Source organism: Ascaphus truei, chromosome 12 (genome assembly GCF_040206685.1).
Source record: "Ascaphus truei isolate aAscTru1 chromosome 12, aAscTru1.hap1, whole genome shotgun sequence".
NCBI lineage: Eukaryota > Metazoa > Chordata > Amphibia > Anura > Ascaphidae > Ascaphus > Ascaphus truei.
In genome coordinates this window covers 31,384,201-31,401,282 of record NC_134494.1, presented here as the reverse complement: position 1 = coordinate 31,401,282, position 17,082 = coordinate 31,384,201, and the positions used below count along the sequence as shown (strand labels likewise).

Here is a 17,082-nt window from a genome sequence, read left to right as displayed (position 1 = left end):
GTATCTTTTGGCAGCCCTGGCTGGGAGATTTGTTTTTGTAGGTATTTTGTATATTGCCCCCACACTATCTGACACGATGGTGTGAGTCCATGTGTACTTTTTTCTAGTACAAGAGATCATTCCTCCGTTTCTCGGCACTGCTTTGGCTCAGGATAGTTGCAGTTATATGTGGTTCTCCCAGTGGGTTGTAGTTGTAGATTAGTCATTTTGTATTTCAATGTCAGCCAATCGGGTGTTGGCTGATTGCGTAGGACTCAGGGCTTATCTGCCTTTCAGGAAGCGGCCATGCCTCATACAAAGCAGGCTGCTCTCCGTCCACGACAAGAACATGGCACTTTGCAGTTGCTCCCTTGCCACTGTATAATTCTCTGCCATTGTGACATCACCAGACCGATGTGTCAGCGTTCCATCTGGGTTGTTACTGTAAAGACGCTCGCGCAGAGCGGTCAGCAATGCAATGCTGCGGGTCAGGCTGCTCCCCCTCGCTGCAATCCTGAGCAAATAAATACCATCCACGGCTGTTTACAGCAGGGGGAGGTGGGGACGGAGCCATCCCCGCAGCCTGCCACTTGCACGCTTGCCTGATCCCCCCGTGGGATATCCCTGGTCAGCATGGGGTTGTGTCTGCCTTGCTTGGGAGGAGCTGCAGACGACGTGGTGGAGACGCCTGATCCTGTGAGTAGGTTAGGGAATAAACTTGCAGGATCGTAGCACCGATCTACCCAGTATTCTAAAGGCTACGCTTATAGTGCCGGCGACGTCAGGCTACTGTCGCTATAAAAATCAAATTGAGATGACTTCCAGCGATCCCGACCAAGCCGTCGCTCCGCACTTACTATAAGCGCGCGCGACGGCGGCAATGCATTTGTTTTGCCGTCGCTGGCACTATAAGCGCAGTCTAAACCGACTTGTTTGCGCACGCACACCCCAATTCCAGCCCACATACAGAGAGGGAAGAACACTTATTCAGATGCACATAATCCGTTTGTATTGCACGAGAATGAGCATTGAGTTAGTCACACGCTTTGATCGTCGTGGGGCTGAACGTATCTTTATTAGTTAATTTATATAGAACTTAATGTGTTGCTCTGTAACAGGCACAGAACCGTGGGTAATGTCTGAGCCAGCTGATTGGTAAACTCAGCCTACAGTGCCAGTTGCTAAGCTGCAGGTGGCCATATGACAATTAGAAAATGATCATATGACTGTCCTGTGGAATAGCTAGAACCAAACTGAATTCTGCTATTATATAACTGTCATTGTGAGATTAACATGAAACAAGAACACTGAAATCTGATTAGAGTGATATTGGGCACCGAATGGTAGCATTAGAATCAATATTTTATTTGCCAAAGTTTTAACCAGGAAATAATGCATGGGCTCGTTTTCAAGTATGTCCTGGGCACAGAGTTATAACAATACATGGTTACATTAAATGAATAGTGTTATACAGTATATATAAAGACATTGAATGACCAGTTAAAGATAATGTTATAGGCGTATGTAACAGTTACAGACCAGATAAAAATGTGAGACCGCTTTAGTTTTGAAAGAACTTAGACTGGTGGCGGCTGCGAGAGTCTCTGGTAGATTGTTCCAGTTATGAGGTGCACGGTAAGAGGAGGAGGAGGAGGAGCAGCCGGATACTTTGTTGAACCTTGGGATCGTGAACAGTCTTTTGGAGTCAGATCTGAGGTGGTAGGGGTGAGGAGCTTGTTCAGATAGACGGGTAGCAGGCCCAGAAAGTATTTGAAGGCAAGACAGGAAAAATGAATTTTTGCGCCTAGACTCGAGTGATGACCGATTTTAGTTATTTTGAGCATTTCGCAGTGATGTGTGTTGTAGTTACATTGTAGAACAAAGCGGCATATTGAGCTGTAGAGGGTGTCTAATTTGCTAAGGTGAGTTTGGGTGCTGTACCATATACTGTGTCCCCATAGTCTGTAATTGACATCAGCATCTGCTGTGCGATGCACTTTCTAACCAGCTGGCATAGGGTTCTTATAAAGTACACCAAGTTTGGCATAGGTTTTGGCTATCAGGGTATCAATGTGCAACCCAAATGTTAAATGGACGTCAAACCATTTCCCCAGATATTTAAAACTAGCGACGGGCGAGGATGGTATTGGGGTTGGTTCTGATCTGTAGCTCCTTCATTGGTAGCTTTAGAAAAGTAACCTTAGCACGTGTTTAAAAATAGTTTTTTGTTTTGGGAAATCCAGTTTTCAAGTCTCGAAAAATCAGATTGAAGAACGAGCCAAAGTCAGTGAGGCTAGGGCTGTGCATATAAGATTGTCATCCGCATACATGTGCATTGAAGCTCCCTCACAAGCTCGTGGGCATATCACATATGTGACATAACAGTTACAGGCAAGATTAAAATGTGAAAGCTGAAGTCTTGAAAGAATTTAAACTGGTGACGGCTTGGAGAGTCTCTGGTAGGTTGTTCTAGTCGTGAGGCGCACGGTAAGAGGAGGAGGAGCGGTCGGATTCTCTGTTGAACTTTGGGACCGTGAACAGTCTTTTGGAGTCGGATCTCGGGTGATAAGAGCTGAGTGTGGTGCTGGTGAGGAGCTTGTTCAGTAGGTAGGTTGTCCAGAAAGTGTTTGAAGGCAGGACAGGAAAGATGAACTTTGGCTATCCCTTGAGTTCAAACACAATCTAGTTCTTGGAGCATTTCGCAGCCGGTCTAGGAGTTTTGGCCGTAACAAAGACGCCGCCGGAACACTTCGCCATTTAATGATGGTGCATCGGGGCGGCCTGTCTAGGCAGCGTTGCATTTAAACATGCCGTTGTCGGAGCAACAAGCTTTGCTTGGCTTGTTGGGTGGGCAGTCGGGCACAGGAGTGGACATCGCAGCCAAATGTCCACCAGCGAGCTGCTCTGCAGCGAAGTTGCTCGCCAACGGCGTTTTTGTTGTGGCCAAACGTCCCAGTCTGTTTCCCATGGTGTGTATTGTAGTTACATTGGAGGAGAAAGCAGCATATTGAGTTTTAGTTTGCTAAAGTGATTTTGAGGTGCTGTGCCACATACTATGTCCCAATACTCTATAATTGGCATTAGCATCTGCTTTGCGATGCACTTTCCGACCAGCGGGCTAAGGCGGCGGTTATAGTGAGCGCGGCGGCGCATGTGATTTTGCGTGCTGCGTGAACAACGTGCAGCAGCTCTATTGGGCCGGCCATAGTGTACGCGAGCACAGGCATGCTGAAGAGCGACCGATTTTTGAAAATCGGAATACCTGCGTAATACCACCCGGCCGGTGACGTCATCACGCCAGTGGTGCGAAACGGAACCTTAGGCGATGTGTACAAAAAGGGTGCTTATTGGTGTTTAAGACACTCCTTGATAAAGTGCAATACGCATGAAACATGTAGGAGGTTTTTACACCTTCGTTTTCTTTTAAATGGACGAATTAAAGATTTAATTTTGATCAAATTTTGACCCATTCTCTTGGCTGTGCGCTACACCTCCTTGGTCTTAACATATGAGATAAGCAACTTTTGGGAAAGGATTCAGATAAGAATCCTAACAGAGGTAACATAAATATATTTTTCTTTCCCATAAAGCTTTTAAAGTTGAATAAAGCGTTGATATTCTTGGGATCAAACATAAGATATGATGTTTGAGAAATATGTAGCGCACTTTGTCACGGTAGCTTATGACAAGATATAAGGAACACCAAATATCTGGGTTGAACTGAACGAGGCTTAGATATAATAAAATATATTTATTCCTTAAAAAAGTGAACACAGCAATATAGTACAATTAACAGACAAGAAGGTAACACTTACTTAGGGTTGGGGGATGGAGAAGTATCAGCTAGCAATTCTCCAGCAATCCGGTGACATCCCAGGTGGAATCAGAAGAACAACTAAAAACTGTAGGGTTGACACAGTTTATATATCTGTGTAACCCTATTCTTAACATTGAATACAGACTATTGGTGAACAATTATCTGTATCCAATCCCTAACGTGGAGACACAGATTAACCCATGCCCCCCAGCTAATGAGCCCATGTGTAGGGAATGTCCAAGAGTAAACTCTGAGCAAACTGATGCTACAAATCGTGCACATGTAGTGTCCACAATAGATCCAAAATCAAAGTATATGTATAAATCCTTAAATGCACTCCCGATCAGTGTCCCAATAAAACATTTGTGGTGAATGTATAAGTGAGTGACACTGTGTATATATTAAACTGACCCACAGGAAGGGGCTAGAGTGTGGTAGGGAGAGCCCAAATACGCGGTCCAGCCGTGTCCCCTGCAAGGGAACTCTACGCGGCTAATCCCCGCGGCCCTCCGCCACTGCCCTCACACACCTGGCGTCTATACACAGCTGCAGATCCCCATCACAAGAGGAGAACTCACGTTCTTAACTCGCCGGGCTCAAGCTCCAGAATGATGATGCGGTGTTGCTGATCAGGTGTGCAAAGCAGCGTGCTCCAGCCAATGGTAATAGTAGATGAAGTGAGATTGTCAGGCGGTTCACAGCTACCGTCGGGGCACGAAAGCAGGATTCCAAACGCAATCAAATAAAAAGGTTGTTTATTGAGTGCATATACAAAAAAACCTTCTGCTACAAAGAAAAACTCTGACGCGTTTCGTCCACAAGCAGGGACTTTGTCAAAGAGTGAGAGAAGTATCAGCTAGCAATTCTCCAGCAATCCGGTGACATCCCAGGTGGAATCAGAAGAACAACTAAAAACTGTAGGGTTGACACAGTTTATATACCTGTGTAACCCTATTCTTAACATTGAATACAGACTATTGGTGAACAATTATCTGTATCCAATCCCTAACCTAAATCCAATCTGTATCCAATCCCTAACGTGGAGTCACAGATTAACCCATGCCCCCCAGCTAATTAGCCCATGTGTACTGGGACTCTATGGGTAGCCCCATAATTAAATCAGGGGCGATGACCAGTCTATCAAATGAAGTATCTGCATTGTTTGTAGGTGTAGACATAACACTTACAAACCACTCCAGTTTGATGATTCTCCACCCTCAGGTAACAATTAGAGTGGCAGAGTCTGTTGATTAGTACTTGATCTGTTGATTAGTACTTAGTGTAAACAATCAGGCAGTTAACTTTTGATCACAGTGCGTAGGCTCAATCAGCCGGCTACCCTTCATGACCTATTAGCATAGCAGATGGAGTCTGCATTTTCAGGGCAGATCCAAAATACCATACTGTACATATATACTTTAATATCTACACATATTAATAAGTTCCATTCTGGTGGGCTCAGTGGGTCGAAATTTGCCAGTTCTTAATGCCTACAGTGACTCCACACATTGGCCAAATATCAACTTTCTGCGACCTCCAGAACTGGAGATACAGAAATGCACGTTAAAACATTAAAATACAGGATTATAATAAAACATGGGAACAGGGGAACATACATTTTTCATGACATGACAAGGTGTAAACCACATTCCTGGACCGCAGTCCAGTTAACCCCTTGCCTCCCTGGTGAGGTCGGGGTGGCCATATGGGGTGCAGCCCCTTTAATACCAGGCCAACCCACCTCTCCCTCTACACACTTTCCCCCACCCCCTGGTAGATATGGTGGCTACTGTGTGTGTGGTGCATTACCTGAGGCTCACAGGAGACCTGAGCCTCCACTGCTGGGAGCCTGGGGTGCATATGAGCCTTCTGTTGCCAGCGCCTCCACCTGCGCGGGATCCTAACAGTGTTGGATAACCCTGTCACAGGACAATATAAGAAGTACACACACTGATAATAGTAACAGTTTACTGCATGCATAAAAACATTAACCATATACAGTCCCCACCAACTAGGCCACGCACGGCCATACCCTCACCGTGCCCTCCACCACAATGTCCACACTGGGTATATAGTCCCCCAATGTACTGAGTGGCCCTTGGGCACCCAACCACCATGGTGTCCGTAAGGAGCAACCCACCCAATGTGTGAGACAGCGCTGCCCCCACTAATGTGTGTAGCGTCGATGCACTTGTTGGTACCTGCTGGGTGCTGGTACCTGCTGTTTGTACCCGGTGAAGCAGACTGTAGATAAAAGGGCTGTCCAGTCCCACGCCGTCGTCGTCAGCGACGAGCCCGTCTCCGCGTTGGGTAGTGTCCAGCTGGAGGCTCCCACACTGAAGAGAGTCTAATACAGATAGATAGATAGATCTATCTATCTATCTCGTTGATGATCTGGTCCCAGACCACCGGAGACCAGGATGCAGCCGCGTCCTGGCTTTGTTCCTCACACTGTTACTACAGGGGCAGTGTCCTTAACTGATTGGCCCATCCCTGCAGTAACCACAAGCTGAGGTGAGTCGGGGCCTAAGGGGGTCTCTGGCCTAGTGCAGGGGTCACAGACTCCCTGCACACAAAGTCTACCCTATCCTGGTCCCAGCTCCGACTGGCGTGGCTGCAAGCGCTCCAAAAGTAACAATATCAGGGAGCAGGGGATTGCTGCAGCCCTATTGGCTGGTTTGCGCCGTGTGACTTACAGCCCCCATGCACTATGGGGCTTGTAGTTCCCCTGCAGAGCGTTTTGTGAAATGGCTGCTGAGCCTCTGCGCATGCGCTAGGTGAACCAACATGGCCGCCGCAACTATTGGGCCATTGCGCATGCAACAGATCAAACATAAGATATGTTGTTTGATAAATAGAATTTAATATTATTGTTAAAAGGATGTGTTGTAGTGGACGAGAAATGTTCAATAGAATAACACGTACAGGAAGTGCTTAGGGTATAGTATTTAGGCCAAGACTGATCTATATATCACTAAGGGGTAATTCTATATTATCTGATCGCCCTGTTAATTTGAATAGGGTTTTTTTCCACTGCTTTGGACAATATATAGTATTATTTCCTAAGGCTGCGCGAATAGCGACAGCGACGCCGCGCCAAAACAAATGCATTGCCGCCGTCGCGTGCACTTATAGTAACCGCGGAGTGATGTCGCCGGCGACAGCACTATACGCGCAGCTTAAGTGTATAAGAGCTATGTCTGCAGTTGAAGTGGGGACTCAAAAGGTTGAGATAGCTGTCTGTGAGTAGGTTTACTGGCTTTACACTTCTTTAACACAGGCTGTGCTGAAAAGCTGTGTAATGCGACAGGCATGAGCTTACAGGGGTCAGTGTTAAAACAGAGAAGGAACAAAATCTGAGATACTGTGTGTGCTCATTTACATGTCATTACCCAGAAACCCTGGCTGCAGTGGAAGCATTGTATGCAAAGAGATAACGGGGAAAGACAGGGCTGCACACTCGTCTGAGACATGAATGTGCTCCCAATTGGTATTTTTATTAGTTATGTGACAACGTAGAGCCAGCATACAGAATATTTGGGGGCTTTTAACCTAACCCAGTTCATTAAAGCATTAAGTGCTAAATCATTTTTTACTGAGATTCTAATTTTTTTGGGGGGAGTGGGGGGGGGCTGGGGAAGGTTAGAAAACAGAGTCAGCTCTGGCTGTGAAGGGATGAACTCTGCCCCATAATGTATTCCACCACTTGCTTTCTGCTACTATACAGTGAGACTGGCTGTTAAATAATGTTTTGCTTTGTGCTTTGTTGTTGTTGCAGGAATTGAAAAGAAGGCAGCTAGCAGAAGCAGCAGAAAAGAGACAGTTGGAAGTATGAATTTGTTCTGTATGACGAGCCTCTGTTCTCTGATTTTGAATTAAAAACACACTGACAGTCCATAGAGATTTTTTTTTTTAACCCCTACATTGCTTAAAAGTGCAATTCCTTGTAGCTGATCAAAAATCATTTAAAGCAACATTTGACTGCTTTTATCCCCTTGGGATTTAAAGAGGCAAGCCGGGTTTTATTTATTGTTTTAAATTATTCTACTTGCGTGCCTGTTTTTATTTCTTCTCCCACAGGCCTCTGCTCGCGGGATTAAGAACCCATATGCAGTAGAACAGAAGAAAAAGAAGAAAGAGGAAGTGGAGAACTTGACTTCTAATTCGACTCCAGTAGGAGGTGGCGGCGGACTTAGGGTAGGTAGGAACATGCATGTGCAAGGTGACATGGAGCTTAAATCGGTCAAGCATTTTAGCTTTTACAGTGCAAGAGGTCCGGTGGCACCAGCTCTTCCGGTCATGGGATCGATCGCATGACTGCGAATGGTGCCCCGATGCTGGAAATGGAAGGAGGCAGTTCCATTTCAGTGGTCAGCCCCGTCACTCCTTAGAAAATGAGCAAGTGTATATACCGTACCTGGTACATTATAAGGGCCTCTGATCTGTTCTGTACAAGGTGTACAGCGGGGTACTGTAATAGGTGAAAAAAAAACCTAAAATGAACTAAAATAAACTGATGCTTTTCCCATACGCACATGTAGAGCAGATATTTACCAGACGTTGATCCGGAAAGCAGAGACAGCACACAGCCAGGTAAGTGTAACAACTGTATTCACATAGAAAGTACAAGGCACTGCATCCAACGTTTCGGTCAGCAGAACGTGACCTTCCTCAGGGATGCGCTCATGTGAATACAGTTGTTATACTTACCTGTTATACTTACCTGGCTGTGTGCTGTCTCTGCTTTCCAGAGCAATGTCTGGTAAATATCTGATATATATGTTTAACATTTCCCTGGTAGCAAATGGTTTGGAGGTTTTTTTTTTTTTTACTATCTTTGGATAATGATCTGATCATTAAAAGACACCAGCAGGTCAGGTTTTCAGATCTTTGACAGAGCCACCTGTGCTGAAGCAGGGATATCCTGAAAACGTGACTTGTTGGTGGCCCTTGAGGACTGGACTTGGCCACCCCTGCTTTAGGCTGATTGATTCTTTCTAAGGAAGCCAATTACACTGATTAGCTTAAAATAATCATAATAATAATAATTTTGACCCGCTAAGTTGAACTGCTCTTTTACAATTCTCCCAGAGGCAGTACGTTTATATCACCTTATTCCAATGACTACTTTTGCATATTTAGTGCCGTTTTTTGCTCTACCAGTATTAGCTTGTGTAAACCATGTAGGCAGTAGCATGTTACAGCAACGCATACAGACTATAGTGTTTCTGGCTGAAGTGGTATGGACACTGTAACATTCGCCAAACAGAGAGGCCATGTGAACTAAAATAAGGATATTTAAATAGTCTTCCTTTTTAGTATTAAAGAAATTGGTAAGAAGTTATTATTTGCCACAAAAAAAAACTAAAAAAAAAACTATTCGTTTTCTTATACTTGCCCTATTTTTCTATGTTGGCATTTCCCTTTGCAGTTATAAGGTATATACAGATGTAGCAAAGCTTAATGTCTTTGGTGCCGATACCACGCACGGTCGCGGCACTGAAGGGTTAATGCTGCAAGGGGGTGCCATTCAGAAGCACTTACCCCTTGCAGCGCGATGGCGGCAGACACGGTCCCTGGCACCGCAGACTTTTGCTTGTCCCTCCGTAGTGCTGGGGACAGTAAGTCTTGCTACATTTGTAGGCCCATATCACCTAAGTCAGGCCTGCACAACTTGTGAAGTGAGAAGGGCCGAACTGCTCCAAGGAAAACAGATTCGGGCCGCACGGGTAAAATCATCATCATCATCATCATCATCATCATCATCTCTTCCCCAGCACCACTCATCATCCTCATATATCCCCCCCTGCATCTCACATCACCCTCCCCCCCAGCACCCTTCATCATCATCTCCCCCAGCACCCTTCATCATCATCTCCCCCAGCACCTTTCATCATCATCTCCCCCAGCACCTTCATCATCATCTCCCCCAGCACCCTTCATAATCTCCCTCAGCACCTTCATAATCTCCCTCAGCACCTTTCAGCAGTCCCCCCCCAGCACCCTTCATAATCTCCCTCAGCACCTTTCAGCAGTCCCCCCCAGCACCCTTCATAATCTCCCTCAGCACCTTTCAGCAGTTCCCCCCCAGCACCTTTCAGCAGTTCCCCCCCCACCACCACCTTTCAGCAGTCCCCCAGCACCTTTCAGCAGTCCCCCCAGCATCCTTCATAATCTCCCCCAGCCCCTTTCAGCAGTTCCGCCCCAGCACCTTTCAGTAGTTCCCCCCCGCCCCAGCACCTTTCAGTAGTTCCCCCCAGCACCTTTCAGCAGTTCCCCCCCAGCACCTTTCAGCAGTTCCCCCCCAGCACCTTTCAGCAGTTCCCCCCCAGCACCTTTCAGCAGTTCCCCCCCCAGCACCTTTCAGTAGTTCCCCCCCCACCAGCACCTTTCAGTAGTTCCCCCCAGCACCTTTCAGCAGTCCCACTCATCATCAACCCCCCTCCCCCAACCCCCCTGCCTACCTGATCGAGACGGTGGCAGCAGAAGCGGGCCTCAGCCAGGAGGTTTTAGCCGTGCGGCTACCAGGGCAAGGTGAAGCGCGAGGTAAGAAGCGCGCTCTAGCAGCCAACCCCGGAAGCTCCGGATCACACTGCTAGAGTGGGCTTGGGGGGAGGGGGAGGGGGTAGTGCGTCTGCGCGTCAACTGCAGGTGCTGGAGCAGGCTCGACGGGGGAGGAGAGTGAGAGGAGAGAGATCGCGTCAGTGCGTGAGCGCGTCACCCTACCAAGGAAGGGAAGGGGAGGCGGACGGGAGGTAGAAGGGAAGGGGAGGCGGAGGGTAGGTGGAGAGGGCCGTTGCGGGCCGCACAGGGAGTCCCGCGGGCCGTATGTTGTGCAGGCCTGACCTAAGTGGTTCTATGCCATAATGCACTTTCTAATGCTGGAAGGCATTTAAATAAAAGGGCTGTAAGGTGTTTTCTGGCATAGCACCAATGAATAAATATGGCCCATAATGTCTGTTTACCATACTGTAAATCACTGAATGCTTTCACTGCACAGAATAGAACACTTTCAATGGTCCTTATTCTAATAACCAAGACTGTAGAAGTCAGTAGGTTTTTCCGTATGATAACGCTGGAACAGCACTATTGCAGTTTATTGAAGACAGGCCATCTTTAAGGACAGGCTACACCTTTTTTTAAAAGCCTAGCATATGTTAAACGAAGGTATGTTTACAGTTGGAGTTAAACAAAAATAACAGTGCTCATTTGCATGACATTACCCAGAATCCCTGGCTGCAGTGGAAGCACTGGATGCTAAGAGGTAATGGTGCAAAGCAGGGTTGCAAACCTGTCCGACACATGTCTGTTGTACAAAAATAAATGGAATAGAAAAGTATAAATAAATGGATCAGGAGGCTGCCATGTTTGATTTTACGACACCATGAGCACCAGAGAGGCTAGTTTGCCTTAAACTGTACCACAATTACTTAGGCGTTTTCTTCTTCAGTAGCAAGGATGGTGGCCAGAGATGCCTGTGGTTACCATTGCCTAATGCAATACATGCATTCTCTGGGTTGGCCACAAGATGGAGTTCTGTTTGTGCACACTTTCAGCAGTTCAAACCGTGGCTGTGCTCTCTGCAGTGTTGCATTGCGAATCTTTGCACTTACAGATGTCGCAGATATTGTTCCCGTTAACTAAAACATGTACAGAAGTTACTGCAAATGTTATCGCACCGCTATTGAAAAACCTGTGGTAACGCTTGCGTTATCGCCTTAATGTTTTAATGGTTTTTGGGTGTGCTTTAAACTGCGTTAACGGGTATAATGATGTCTGTTACACCCGGAGTTCAACCAGTCTTTGACACTATATACGGAAGTCGGAATTGGTCTATAGTTGCTAAAACCACCAAAATATTGATAACTTATTTTTAAAAACATTTAATTAGTGTCAAATATGTCTTGTTCCTCTTGGACAATTTTAAATAATGTTCTTCCCCCCCGATGTATAGAGAATTATTCTCAACTTTTTTTTTAATAAACATTTTAAAGAATTGTCAAGATTCTTTAAATGAAATAATGCACCAGACTGCATGCATTTTCTGCTTTGGCCACAAGGTGGGACTAGAGATTTACATTTTTCTGTTAAAAATGCACTAAATGCGAAAAGTCTTAAATCAACATGTGACCCGTTCACACAAATGGCTCATAAATGCCTTAGGGGCTAATTCTCCATTGGGCAATTTTTGTTTCAATTAGTCCTAGGCAGCCTGAGCTAATAAAATAAATTATTGATTATCACAATTCTGCTTTATTTGTATAACCGGAGTTCACTGCAATGTACTGTTCAGCAATACTAGGTGTCGACAAGCGAACTCATTATTTTATTTCTTTGAAAGATCTAAGGCTCATCCCTTTTGACCTGGCTGCTATCCTGTGTTCTCGTCTCCACACTGTCTTATGTCCTATTCCTGTAACAAACTGATTATTATACTTGCTGATGTGTAGTGGTCACTGGCTGTGGAGCTGAGTTTTAGATGCATTTTCTAATGTCCTTGTCTTTAATTAGATACGGTTGTGCTAGGAGGTGCCGGTGTGTAGCTCTCCTCCATTTTGTATTTCAAGCTTTGATTTTTCCAAACATGACTTTTCGATTTAATCTTATCTAAATTTTGGAAAGTGGTCAGTCTGCCCGCTATGCATTTAGACACCCCCTAAGATGGCATAACCACATTTTCCATCATGCTTCCTGAGATCATGGAGCAGATTTTTGTCTGTTTGGATACATTCTATTTTTAATTCTGAGTGATGATAATTTCTCTGACAAGCAAGTTAGCCAATGGGTGTTGTACCTGGTAGGTTATGTATCTGGTGACATCATAATGCACATAGCCTGGTGGCAGATGAGGAGAGTCGGATAGCTATAAAGTTTACACAGAAAGCAGACAAAAAGAGAACGGAAGTCAGTTGACATGTAAGGAGAAAGTAAGAATGATGGAGGAAAGAGAGAGGCGGAAAGAATTGGGGACATCATAATATATTAAAAGAAAGTGGGGGGAGGGTGGGAGGCGATGAAGGGCGTAGGGAATGGGGTGGGAGGAGATGATGGGTGGGAGATGTAGGGGAGTGGGAGGAGATGTAGGTGATGTGGGATCAGATGAGGGGGGGTAGGGCATGGGAGGAGATGGATGGGGTGGGAGGTGGTGGGCAGGTTTGAGAAACTTTAAAAAAAAAAAATATCCACTTATTAATTTCAGTATTTTGGGGTTTCTCAGAATTCCTGAGCAACGCCGGGTACTTTCAGCTAGTGTTCTATATTTGGCTGACAAATCAATTTAGTTAACGTTCATCCTCTTTATTAAATGAACCAATGCCGTTTTTTTAATTTGACATCCTTTTAGGTACTTGCTACTATCTGAAGCCAGAAGGCCTAGCAGCCTCATCGCTTCTCCCAGTGTCATAAATGTCATAACAAATGAAATATTACTGTCTCCAGAAAAGAATTGGCAACTATTTTATGTTACCTTTCACCTTGTATACCTCCTACTGTACATTGTGTGTGTGTGTATGCATACATAGATTCATACATATATACATACATACACATTGGGAGGATGTGTAATGTATGCATTTTGCCTTCATGGTCTCTGGGCTTTTGTTTTAACAGTTCATTATAACGAGACAGTGTCCCTACATTTCTGAACTGAGCGAGGTTTACAACCAGAGTGTGGACTTGCGCTGTCAAGTCTCTCGCCTCCCATATGTTTTGCGTTTTCCTAAGCACCACAGAGCTCATTTCTGCCTCTCCCAGTCATTTTGGAATTCTTTTCTCCTTTTGTTTTACCAGTGGCAAGTTGGCTAACGGGGAAGTCTGGCTGCAGAACAGAAGAAGGAAGCCGATTGCTGATATTGACTGCCAGTTCCTGCAGTTAAATGGAAAACCTCCATCGTCTGGCTTTTGCGGTTTGCATATAAGGATCCAGTGGGCAGATGGTATCTAGAAATATACACTAACCCATTCACTGCCAGAGGCGCATGCAATTGTTGTGCTTTGCAGCCACCTCTGGCAGTGATGGGGTTAAAGTAAGCAGTGGATTGCCCCTTGTAACATAAAGCTCAAAGACCCATTCTGCATATAAGAGCAGCCCTTTGTTTTTAACCTGTGCGTGTGCTGCAGTGCAATGCTTAATATGTACTAGAAGAATTGGCCCGAGTGTTATGTATCCTTTCTGAAACTCTCCCTTTGTAAAATTGGCATATTGTGTCCTCCGCGGAGGGAAACGAGTCGTATTGTGATACAGTATTTAAATGTTTTCAGGTCCAAAATTAAACCAGTGCCTTTGTGTAGTCGGATGTGAACCATACAGTAGCTCTAGAATTTCTGCGAAGGAATTAAACCGTAATTCATCCTCTCTCAAGTTTGCCCCCCCCCCCCTAACCCAAGAAGGGGACTTACACTATAACACTTGTACGCATAAAGGCTCACATTGATAATTAACCTTTGCCGGCGGTGAGAAGGTTACACAGTCCAAGTCAGAATAAAATCACCTGCCACCTAACTGGCTATATATTTATAGAAGTAACCAAAGAGGCAGCGTGATCTCTCCAAGCGGTCACCCTGTGGAGTGCACCGTGGCATTGTCCGGCCACGCCATCTGTGGCAGTGATTTTTCAGCCTTTTTAAGGACCGCCGAACTCTTTCCAGGGGTATGTTATACACTCTGAAGTGGCTGTTTTCGGCTGAAAATCCCTGTCGACGTGAATAGGGATTTGCAGCTGCACACAGTTGTTTTCGAGTATGTACAATTTACCCCTAAATGTAATAGAATCGCACCTCCTACTTTATATTACACACCTGAAGCCCCAATCTCTGCAGGGCTTTCTTTTTCCCCGGCACTTCCAGGTTCATGACTGGGGCTCCAGATGCCGGAAACAGAAATTGAGGGGACTTCTGTATCAATTCTTAAAGCCGGGACCTCTGCCGTACCAGGTACATCGTTGGAGCGCATTAAAGGCTAATTCCTGTCTCCAATATGTGTCCCTCTAAGCACTAACTCAGGGGTGCGCTAATATTTTTTCGTCTGTGCCCACCTGCCTGCTCGCGCTCCCCCCACACCCCTTACCTTGTCTCCAGCCTTTCTGAGGTCACAACGTCATGTGACATGGCAACGTAACGAGAAGCCCCCGGAGACAAGGTAATTAACATACAGAGGCCTCGCGCGCTCCCCCGACATTTAATTTAAATGATTTGGGGAAGAGCACGGGGCCTTCTAAGTAACGCCGCCCCCCCCCCTAACCCTCAGAAAGTTTTTCACCCCCAAGTTTGTGCACCCCTGCACTAACTGATTGAACTGTCCATGGTTAATCGGTGAAATTGGACAGGAATACTTTCTGTAAACAGATTTTAGTAGTGACCTCTGCCATTTATTGCTGCTAATGCCACTAATGCACATTGACACACATACAAAGGCACTGCTGCCCAGACTGTAAACGTTATAATTGTTTTATATAATGTTACATGCAGCTGACATTGTAAGCCTGTGTGCATTTTTGCTGATTATGTGCTATGCATTTGTATGCTTACCGTGAGTTAAGCCACTGGCTGCTAGAGGGTTAAAATACAATGGGGTAAAAGCCGTGGAAATACCGTTTTTTTTTTCATATGGAGGCGTGCAGCGCTCATTGTGGTAATTTAGAGAGCGAGAGAACACGGTGTTCAGAAAAAATGGGACCCCTTTTATTTATTTTTTGTCTTATCTCGCCGAGAAATCACAAAATTTTCATGACAATCTGCGCACTTGGAGGTCCGTCACAGTAGAACATGTGATATCTATGAAATATTCTTTGGTGTTGGTGACGGCAGGATGACCTCATCAAGTGCATGGTTACAAAATGGGGTTTAGCGAAGAAGATCAGCACGTTGTAAAGGGCTTGAGACAGAGCAAGAATTATGGTCCAACACGCTTCCATAAAATGTTTCCGGATAATAATAATAATAATAATAATAATAGCATGTTCTTGTATAGCGCTGCTAGCTGTACGCAGCGCTTTACAGAGACATTTTGCAGGCACAGGTCCCTGCCCCGTGGAGCTTACAATCTATGTTTTTGGTGCCTGAAGCACAGGGGAATAAAGTGACTTGCCCAAGGTCACAAGGAACCGACACCGAGAATTGAACCTGATTCAAACTCCATACCAGTTAGTGTCATTTCTCACTGAGCCAATCCTTCTCCAATAAAGGATGGGCGCATGGAGGAGTGAAAACGTCATTTGTAAAACAATGTAGTGGGAGCAGCTGGATCAAAGATTATGAAATTGGACAGCAGCGTTTTCGTCTTCGGGCGCGCTTCACAGCAGGAGGACATATTGAACACACACTTTGAACTCCCAACTTGATAGTACTCTTAGTGTTTCAGATTAGATAACAACAGTTTAACACATTTACGAGCTACGAAGGAAAAACTCCTATTTCCCGTTTAATGACCATGAACCGACCCCTGCGTATCTGGTACTTGTTGACTAAAATTGATGTCATTATGTCAACATCAGTTGTTTTTTCGACAATGTGCTTCTTATAGTGTTTAATCTACATAACTGACCTACAATGGTGCACATTTTCATGGGGATCGAGCGAGAAATATGCTGAAAAACGGAAGGCGTCCCTTTATTTTCCCTGAACACGCTGTGTGCATCTTGGCATCAGTCATGGCCATATTTACCATGTTCATTGTCAACCAGGCAAATGGGTCAGTATAATGGAAATGAGAATGGCTTATCTGTAAATAATGCTTTAACGGAAGACGCCTATAGGGGGTGCTGTAATCCTGTGATATACAGTTTCCTCAATTGAAACATGATGTCACTAGATAGAAGATCAGTGCTTTTGTTTTGTACAAAACGGCTGGCTAATTATTGGTGTCCTATAATGCACATGTACAATACATTTGCCAATCACATTTACACTGAAGCCAGTGGTTGTTGCAGTCAACAAACTTTTATAAAACTCGTGCATGAATAAATCCATGTTGTTTCCTTCAATACCAAATGACTTAACACACTCACTGCCAGAGTGGCATTAAAAGCTAAACCTTTATACAATCCACTGTCAAATATGTGAAACATAGTCTTAACTGGTTTATTGTGTGATTTTAACATGTTTTATGGAGCCAGAATGGTCTTTTTTTTACTTTCCTAACCCAAGCAGGTATTTTTTTTTAATGACTCCCATTCTCATCAAATTAACGGTGATCTAAATATTCTAATTTGCTGTAGCTGTGAACTTGTAACATTTGAAACTTGAAATATTCGCTGGGAAATTATTTTCTAACCTGCTGCTGATACCAA

The 17,082-nt window shown here is 45.0% G+C and overlaps 1 protein-coding gene across 1 annotated transcript; it reads left to right on the top strand.

Moving 5' to 3' along the window:
- Positions 1 to 297: 297 nt before the first annotated feature.
- On the top strand, positions 298 to 16,819 carry SVIP (small VCP interacting protein). Its single transcript, XM_075567224.1, has 4 exons — positions 298 to 675; positions 7,575 to 7,625; positions 7,877 to 7,993; positions 13,586 to 16,819. The coding sequence occupies exons 1-4, from the start codon at positions 613 to 615 to the stop codon at positions 13,598 to 13,600; spliced, it is 246 nt and encodes an 81-aa protein (XP_075423339.1). The 5' UTR covers positions 298 to 612; the 3' UTR covers positions 13,601 to 16,819.
- Positions 16,820 to 17,082: the final 263 nt, after the last annotated feature.